We start from the raw sequence: 9,901 nt of genomic DNA, 5'->3' as shown, positions 1-9,901 counted from the left end.
TGGTACTTACAAACTGATAGCAGATAAGCCTAATAGGATTTCTAATGTGATTTTTTTTCTTTCCCTTTTCCAGCTCTGTGAAGTGGAAATTGTGCAGGCAAAACTTAAAAAAAAAAAAAAAAAAAAAAAAAAAAAAAACTTGCTTTGGGTCCTAAGGCATGCCTTGATTATCAAACATGGTTACCACATAAATCCTCCAAGAATAAATCATATCAAAGGTACAGCTGGATCAGGCATGGTGAATTGTCCCAAATCCTAAATAAAATCTGCCAGCTGTGTTGTGAAGAAAGTTTGTCAGTAAAGTGCCAAAGCAGCACTTGCAATCAATTGATTAAGAGAAGGCCTAGGCAATGGACCTGGAAGACCGCTGCACACATGGAATTATGATCTGATTCTTTCCATATAAACAGAAAAGTCCTGATGTTTAATTACCAACATGCACAACTTTTTCCAATTCCCTTACCATATTGTGTGCACAGTGTATGTGTGCACTCGATGTCCATCTGTCAAATGTCCATTCTGTATGTGTGCTTGCTCACATTTACAAGCTGTGTTTATTTGCATTTGCATTGAGATGTGCCTGCCCACATGTGTACTATGTATGCCTGGCCATATGTACACTGGGTATGTGCTTACTAATTAATTAAAAGCTTATCTGTATGACAATGCAATAAAGAAAACACATAAATTGTATCAAAGGTACAGCTGGATTAGGCATGGTGAACTGGATGAAAGGGTCAAAGAAACAATAGTCCTAATTCCTACCTCATGGGTAAAAGAAGGGATGTTTAAACAAAAACCTGAAGAATGATGGAAAAATGTCATGACACTGTCATTGGCATTGAAACTTTACTGTAGTAAAGGGTACTTACAGTACTTTGCCCACAGATGTCATCAAGACAGCTGCTTAAGTATACCCATGCCACAGATGTCTTCAAAATAGCATCTCAGATGTACACCTGACCAAGGGTGTCTTCAGAACCCTCTCTAATGTCACCTTTGCCTACAAGCATTCTGAATCACCAATTGTTTCTTGACTTGAACTCATGCTTTGCTGAAAATATCTATAGCTCACAAACCTTGACCTTAACCAGTTGAATGATAGTAAATTGTCAGTATCCCAGCTTCTCCTGGGACACACAGAGTTGAGTTTTATTGACTCTAACTTTTTTTTTGTTTTTTCTATCTCACATCCAAATGGAAACATATAAGTAGGTAAAAGATATATTATGAGGTATACATCTAAATGTGGACATCATTGGCATAGTGATGATATCACACTTTTGACATGGTATTGCATGAGGTTGCCTGGGGGAAAATAACATCTAGTAAAGGAGAAGATCTTGGATCAAGCTCTAAAGAATGCAAAGATCTGTGGACCTGACTTCTAAAGAAGCCATAAGAACAGAGAACATTTGCAACTGATCTAGTGAAAAGGAACATTTTGCTAAAGTTTAGTTCTTAAGACTGTATATGTATTTGTTGTAACTAGAATGGGAATGACTTCAAAGGCTCATATGTTTCAGTATTTCATCCATGGTTGGTAGAATTGTTTAAGAAGGATTAGGAGGTACACCCTCGTTGGAGAAAGTGTTTCACGGGGTAAGGGGAACTTTGAGTTTCCAAAAGTCCATGCTACACCTAGACTCTCTCTCTCAATCCTGCATTTGAATCAAGATGTAAGTCCTCAGTTACTGCTCCACTGCCATGCCTGTCTGCTTGCTCTAATGCTACTAACCATGATGATCATGGACTCTAACCCTCTGAAACTGTAAGCTCTAAATTAGGTATTTTTCTATAAGTTTCTTTGGCTGTGGTGTCTTATCACAGTCGTAGAAAAGTAATTAGGGCTGGAGAGGTGGCTCAGAGGTTAAGAGCAGTGCTTGCTCTTTCAGAGGTCCTGAGTTCAATTCCCAGCAACCACATGATTGCTCACGACCATCTATAATGAGATCTTCTTCTTGTGTTCAGGTATACATGCAGGCTGAAAATTGTATACATAGTAAACTAAATAAATCTTAAAAGAAAAAAAAAACAAAGAAAAATAAATCTTCATAACTCTTGGTCTCTATAGATTAGCTTCTGAATAGGGTATTTCACTGACATGATATGGTCTTTAAGTATGATATAAATGATATGGTCTTTAAAATCTTCTCTGAAATGTTCTTATATATATGAAATGAATCCAGAAATATACTAAGGCCTAGATACTACATTCATTCAATAGGAGAAAAAACCTTCAGTGAACAATGGTAATATTACAAACTTAAGAGGTTACAGGTTATTTTTGGAAATTTATCTTTGTTTCTGAAACTTTAAATCAATAATTCAGTTGAAAAATTTGGGTTGAATTTATTTGCTGTTCATGTTCTCTGTAGCTCTTGTGTTAATGAATAAGCAAATATCACATATGATCTATATTATACATAGGTATATGAAAATTCTAGAATCATAATGGGCTGAAGAGATGGTTCAGCCATTAGGAGTGTTTGCGGCTTTCACAGATGACACAAGTTTGTTTCCAGCATCCACATTAGTTGTGACTCACAAACACCTGCAATTCAAGCTCCAGGGAATATGACACTATCTTATAGCCTCCACTGACAAGCACATTCACATACAAAGATGCTCTTCTTTCCCAAAGACGTGTGCTCATACACGTAATTAAATGTTTTCTTAGTCTTTAAAAATAATAAATAAAATAAAATGTATTAATAATTGTGCCTTTCAGATTAGTGATAGTCTAATTTTTTAAAGTGCTTACTTATAAAACTATGAAATTGGAAGACATATTGAGAATCTTTTTGAATATAAAGCCAACAATTTTATTTCATCTTTATGTTTGAGACTCTGGCACTTGGGATAGACTAATTTTAACTCTTCGTTACATCATTCATCAATCATTTCTCAAATATAGCCCTTTTGTTATTTGGTCATTGTTTACTTTCAAGAATCAAGTGGTTATCCAGACTCTAATAGAATACCCCATTAAAATCCTTGGCTATCACTGATCCATCCTCTTTTTTTCCAACCAAAGGACCAATTGTCCAGCATCCTATATTTGTCTCTTCTTCTTTCAATTTTGTTTAACTATAACTATTTTCCTCAAAACTCTATGTATATTTAAAATATATATTCTGCACTTTTAAAGTTATGAAGCGTTGTCTGTCTATATTTTATAATTTTTATCACTTAACATTGTGATGCTAAGATTAAGTGATTTTATTTCATTAATATGAGGATAAAATATGTTTATTGAGTGAATATACCCTAATCTACTTTTCCCCTGCTTCCGGCCATTTTAGTGGACTTAGATTTTTGTTGATATGAACATAGCACAATAAACACTTTTTTATAAATGTTCTGTTATGAGTGAAGAAATTCCTCTTTACTACACACGTGTCCACACACAAACATAGACAAACACGCACACACAAAGAGAGAGAGAGACAGGCAGAGAGATAGATAGGAAGAGAGGGAGAGAGAGATACATATATACATGTGGAATTTACCTATTAAAGTATTTGAACTCTGGTGGCATTACAATGATATCTAAATAAACATGTGGCTAAAAAATAAAAAGATTTCTTTCTATTCATTATTTCAGGTATATTATACATTTTTAAAACATGTTAGTTGTACGTAGGAAAAAGTAATTAATTAAAAATTATATATGTCTTATTTTTGGATGATTTTTCCCAATTCTTCTCTCATGAGCTTTCAAGCCAGATTTGTGATATATGATCACTGTGATCAGTTTGTTCCTCTCTTTGAACATTCCACCACACAGAGTGCCAGAGAGTGAAAGCATGCATAAAGCTTCCAGTTAACCACCCTGCTTACTCTGGAAACTCTTCCCGTGCCAAGCGACTTTCCAAAAGAACGTCCACTGACTACTCAGCTGTGAAAAGGCTTTTGTCAAATACACCACAGTACATGGACAAATCTCCAGTCTGCAGCAATGAGATTTCAAACGCACATAGAACTCAAACGCACATAGAACTGATCCATGTGATTAACTGTTGTAGGAATTCACTCAATTAGACTTCCGGATCTTTCATATTTTTTTATAAGACACCAAATTACTTAATGTAAATGCAAAGTTATATTTGTATGTCTCAGACATCAGAAACAGCTAAGGCATGTCCTTTAAACTGGGAAGCAGAAGGGATAAGAAATATCTGTGTGAAACTTCTTAGTCTGCAAGGACAAGCTAGTTTGATGACCATTTCTTATGTTTATTGTCTCCTGTTGGGATACATGGACTTTCCAGAAGAGTGACAATAATGACATAAATAAGAGGGGAACATACAGATGTTATATTGATATATTGTTTCTTGCATCTTGTTAACTTAAACAGTTTAATACAGCACAACAAAATAGGTCAAACATTGCATCAGGATGCATTAAAGGTGGCAACTTTCACATTTATAAGTGTGGTGCATTTTTAAGAGGGCTAAGCTGAAAATCTATCTGTTTCTAAGTACATGATATTTGCCACTATGAGTCAAGACAGACAAATGACATATTTTATAAAAAGTACATCAAATTGTGTTTGTTGCCACAAACACAAAAAGTCATTCGTAATTGAATTAAATAAAAAGGAAATGATAATGACATGCCTGCTCCTAGATATGTTGGAAGAGAAGGTTTATTATAGATGTGAGAAAGCCTAGCCAGAGGCAGGAACATCTGGAAGAGTCCAGAGCAGTCATGACCCTGAACCGTATGAGGAGAGTGGAGTGGAAGAGAAAGGGGAGAGAAGGGAATGAGGTGCAGCAGCCAGGGGGGACCAAAGGTACAAAGACAGCAGGTAACCAAAATGGTTAGATTACATGGGGAAGAGCAGGACAGCCGCTAGGCTGGAGAATTCAGTGTAGGATGCAGGGAGTACCAGCCCAGAAGGCCCTGTAACAGGTAGGGGATGCTGGAAGAACCTGGTTGCTAGTGTCCACTTTGGTATGTTAAACTGGCACCTCAGCCCTTTGTCCCAAGCTTGAAACCTAACTGAGCTAGTGTGTACATTAAAACAAAACAGCCATCGGAACCTGGAGTGGCTGATTGAATCATCTCTCAAATTAGAGTATTATTTCTCAATACAGAGTATGTATTTTTGAGCTTACACCTTTCTACTATAAATGTTGGCAGACTATCATAGGAGCAATGACATTTATGTAGTTCAAGGATAAAAATCACACACAGTTGTTCTTTAGCCTTATGAGACCAAGAGCTAATTTGCATATAACCTATGAGCCTGAAGAAGTTCTGAGCCAGTGTAGTGGTGAAACCCAACAAGCTAATAAGACCTGTGGCTATTTGTCACCCAATCAACCGCCATCGGTATTTTTAAAATAAACAAATGAAAGTAAAAAAATTAAACTTTTAAGGCAAGTGCTGACCAGCGAACTGTTTCCCATTGAAAATGCCCAAAGGAATTCTAGGTACTTTGACTGGTGAAAAGTATGACCTGGTTTTCTTTGACCCAGAAAAAGAGAGACCCTGGAGAACAGTGGTTTAACAGTGAGACCTCCAGCTTAGAAAGAAGCAGGAACATTTCTCACAAGATCCCTCCCCCAACACCAGGCTTAGCCCTTAGCCTAAAAGAGTCTACAAATTATACTGACGCCAACTCCACAGTCCCGGACACAAACACAATGGGCGGGTGTGGGCTATGGTTCCTGTTCAAGATCATCACTGAATTCTGAGATCCAAAGTCCAGATAAATCGTGAGCAAGGAAAGAGACTGACTTGATCCCAGTGGCAACTTTGTTTTCTCCCTCTTATCTAAGCGAGGCATTGGACCCTCTTGGCCCAGTGTGTTCCCAGTGCTGAGGCGCCAGCTGTGTTCCTGACCCTTGAATAAATCAGGGCCATGCAGAGTCTGGCTGGGCTCTGGACACATTTCCTGTCACAGCCTAGGGGAAACAGTTGGCCAAGAGAATCTGGTGTGGACTTTTGGCTGTTGGGGGATGAGGGCTCAGGAGACAGGAGGGGAGGGCACTCACAGTGCTAGAAAGGACTGTAGAGGGGGCGTGACTCCAGAGACAGACCGGGTGCCCTCAGGCAAGACAGAGGACTTGGAGCAGCTCTGAGCTCTGAGCCTCCAGGATGAGGCCGGCGCTTGCCCTGTGCCTCCTCTGTCCCGCGTTCTGGCCCAAGCCAGGGAGTGGCGAGCACCCTACGGCAGATCGCGCTGCCTGTTTGGCCTTGGGGGCTTGCTACAGCCTGCACCACGCTACCATCAAGCGGAGGGCAGCAGAGGAGGCCTGCAGTCTGCGCGGCGGGACTCTCAGCACCGTACACTCAGGCTCCGAGCTGCGTGCCGTGCTCACTCTCTTGCGTGCAGGTCCCGGGCCTGGCGGAGGCTCCAAGAACCTTCTGTTCTGGGTGGCTCTGGAGCGCGGCCGTTCCCAATGCACCCTGGAAAAAGAGCCTTTGAGGGGTTTCTCCTGGCTATACCCAGACGGGAGAGACTCGGAGGAGTACACACTGCCGTGGGTGGAGGAGCCACAACTTTCTTGCGCTGTACGAAAGTGCGCCGTGCTCCAGGCTACCGGAGGAGTGGAGCCTGCAGGCTGGAAGGAGATGCGCTGCCACCTGCGCGCAGACGGCTACCTGTGCAAGTACCAGTTTGAGGCTCTGTGCCCTGCGCCGCGCCAGGGAGCCGCCTCTAACTTGAGTTTCCAAGCCCCCTTCCGCCTGAGCAGCTCAGCGCTGGACTTCAGCCCTCCAGGGACCGAGGTGAGTGCGATGTGTCCTGGGGAGCTCTCAGTCCAGGCAACCTGCGTCCAGGAAGAGACAAGCGCACGCTGGGACGGGCTTTCCCCCGGGTCCATGCTCTGCCCCTGCCTTGGGAGGTACCTTCTTGCTGGCAAGTGCGTGGAGCTCCCTGAATGCCTAGACCACTTGGGAGACTTCACTTGTGAATGTGCCCCCGGCTTTGAACTAGGGGAGGACAGACGCTCTTGTGAGACCAAAAGGAAAGGACAGCTAACCCCTGAGGGGACCAAGCTGCCCATCAAGCATGTTTCAGCCACTCCAGCCAGCCCTATGACAAACAGAACACCGCCAGGCCAGGTTCATGAGATGCCCCAGGTCACCGGACAAGACAGTTTTGGAACATCTGTTCCAGAGATTCTTCAATGGGGAACACAGAGTACTTTACCTACTCTTCAAAAGACCCCACAAACCAAGCCAAAAGCCACAGTCACTCCATCAGAAAGCATGATCCCCACGTTAACCTACACATCTTCTTCCCCCTCGTTCTCCCCGACTTTCAACTTCTCCTCCACAGTGGTCTTCATACTTGTGAGCATAGCAGTAATAGTATTAGTAATTTTAACCATGACAGTGCTGGGACTTTTCAAACTCTGCTTCCACAAGAGCCTCTCCTCCCGGACCAGCAAAGGAGCTTTGGACTCACGCTGTGTGGAAAGTGATGCTGAGGCCACTGCTTTGCGCCACAACTCTGACAATGGAGTAAAGGTTGGGGACTGTGGCCTTCGGGGCCGAGCTGAGGGTTCTTCACTGACTGAGGCCTCTCTTGGCTCAGGGGACACTTAGAGAAATAGCTCAGTGCTCACACTTTGTGTAGACTTCTTCAATTCCAATTAACGGGGAACAAGATTTCTGCAATGATTCCTTCAGATGTTCCCCTTCCCATAAATTCTCTTTCCTCCACCAAGGAACTAAATCCGAAAGGCATCCTCATTCCCTGAAAGTGAAAGAGGTGGAGGCCTTCTGCTGGCACTAGAGGACAGAGTGGATAAAGGGAGCAGGCATTTTCTTGGGCTCTGGGGGAGTTTGGAGAAGTGTCCGATTATTTCCAGTACTGGAAGGAAAAGAAAAAAAAAAAAAACAATATATTTTCGAATGTTTATTTTCATCAAAATGAGAAGGAAATGTCTATATTATTCAGGCTAGGAATATATTAGCTTGAAATTTTACATTCAAATAATAAAACATTGCTGAGAACCTAGACTAAAATGTGTTTGACTTTTGCAAACAGGGATGTTTAGGAGTATAGCATGCTGAGGAGAGCGAATGGCTACAGGGTACACTCTGCACTTTGACAGGAAGTCTATATGTCCTAGCTCTTTCAGAATGGGTAAAGTTTCCTTTTATTCTTTTATCCTTTGTTTTCAAAGTCACTGTGACAGTGTGCTCTGCTATAAATCCTAAGTCCAATGTTGCCAGTTTCTGACTCTAGAAGCAAATCACAGTTGACCACCAATCTGACTGTTTGCTGTGTGTCCTTGCCCAGAGAAACAAATGATTTGTGTCTTCCTTCTCCAATGCTTATGCTCTCCAGTGTAATGACTTTTCTCTTCAGACCACCTTGTAGAGATCAGGATGCCGACCCTCACTTCTAATTATGATGCTGTTAATTCTCAATTACCACGTTAATGCTAAGTATTGATTTGAAGTCTTCTGGGTGCATTAAAGCAAAGGAAGTTTGGCTTTTTCCAAAGTTGCTAGATTCTCATGCCCTATTTATTCCACGGGAGAGGGAAGTGACTTGAATGTCAAGTCACTTCTGTTTCTTCTCAATAGAGTGTAAATACAATGACAATGTGTGTGCATCAGGCGGTGGCTACAATTGAACCAGAGTCATGACAGGCAAAACTAAGGGAAACAGCTTTCCATAGAATTAATAATGTATAAAATAAATAATAAATAAAAATCTATCATCATATTATGACTTGCGGTATTAACAAATAATAAAATTCACACATTCAGGTGGTAAATAATTAAGGCATAATAAAAATAAATGATCTGGTGAAATCCAAAGGCCTTGGAGAATATTTTTGTTACATTAGTGTGCTGAATTTTTTTTTTTAAGTGTTGTGAAGTTGGTGTGTGAAGAGAAATAAACTTACTCATGGGAGAAAATGAAAGTAAGATAAAACTTGGGCTATATTTTTCTAGAATCGTTTTTATTCACTAGATTATACTGAGGGTTGATTTAAAAATAACCAATAGTAAAATAATTCAGAAAATTAAGAGCGCTTTTACATTCTAAATACAAAACTATGTGTCTAATATTGTATCACTAAAGGAATAAATTGAAAGAGGGCTTGCTTCATATGTTGAATATGATTTTAAATAGTTGCAATTAAATAAAATCACAAATAAATGCAAATTAACAACTGTTAAGACTCTTCAATTCGAAGCTGAAACTAACAGTTATGTGGGTGAGTGGCTCAGCCCATCTTCCTCAACTGGTTCAGTTTTGCTTGTTCTTAGACTTACAGCTGTCCTCTCCACGATATGATTTCTCAAGAGTGGTGACAACTATTCTAGTACAATATATCCTGTTTGAGTTTATAGCTTGGGAAATAGCCTCATCTATAAGTGGACTGAACACACATATCACACACATATACATATGCACATATATGCTTATATGGACATATATACATACATGCATAACTAAGTGCATGTGTATATGTGTATATGCGTATATGTAAACATTTTGTTTTAAAGAATGTGCTTATAGTAGCCTTTCAGTAAAGTAGAGCATTCATCATTAACTCATCACACAATATGCAGCAGATGATAGTGTGGATCTAGGGCATTAAATGTCCTATGTTGAAAAAAGAAACCATGTCACTCCAATTACTTGGCTATTGTCCCATGTAATTCACTGATCAGAGAAGAATTTAAAAAAAAAAACATTCTTTGTTGATATCTTAAAGTATTTCTTGAAAGACAAGGCAACAAAGAACTTCCTTTGATTTCTGGCTGTGGTGGTGACTTCCAAATGTGTTGATTCAATGGCAGAATATAGCCAGCCACAATCTCTTGAGTCTATTTGCAGGTAGGGGTAATGTTCTTTCTACTACTCCTCTACTTTCTATTATTTTCTCAACATGTTTGAGGGTAATTTCTTTGTTTGTTA

General features: G+C 40.2%; 1 protein-coding gene across 1 annotated transcript; it reads left to right on the top strand.

Annotated features, from left to right (window-relative positions):
- Positions 1 to 6,062: 6,062 nt before the first annotated feature.
- Positions 6,063 to 9,179, top strand: Clec14a (C-type lectin domain containing 14A). Its single transcript, XM_055608698.1, has one exon. The coding sequence runs from the start codon at positions 6,109 to 6,111 to the stop codon at positions 7,561 to 7,563; it is 1,455 nt and encodes a 484-aa protein (XP_055464673.1). The 5' UTR covers positions 6,063 to 6,108; the 3' UTR covers positions 7,564 to 9,179.
- The last annotated feature ends 722 nt before the right edge of the window (positions 9,180 to 9,901 follow it).

This window comes from Psammomys obesus, unplaced genomic scaffold (genome assembly GCF_907164565.1).
Source record: "Psammomys obesus unplaced genomic scaffold, mPsaObe1.curated_primary_1811, whole genome shotgun sequence".
NCBI lineage: Eukaryota > Metazoa > Chordata > Mammalia > Rodentia > Muridae > Psammomys > Psammomys obesus.
The sequence above is the reverse complement of the archived record's forward strand: the minus strand, read 5'-3'. Positions and strand labels throughout refer to the sequence as shown.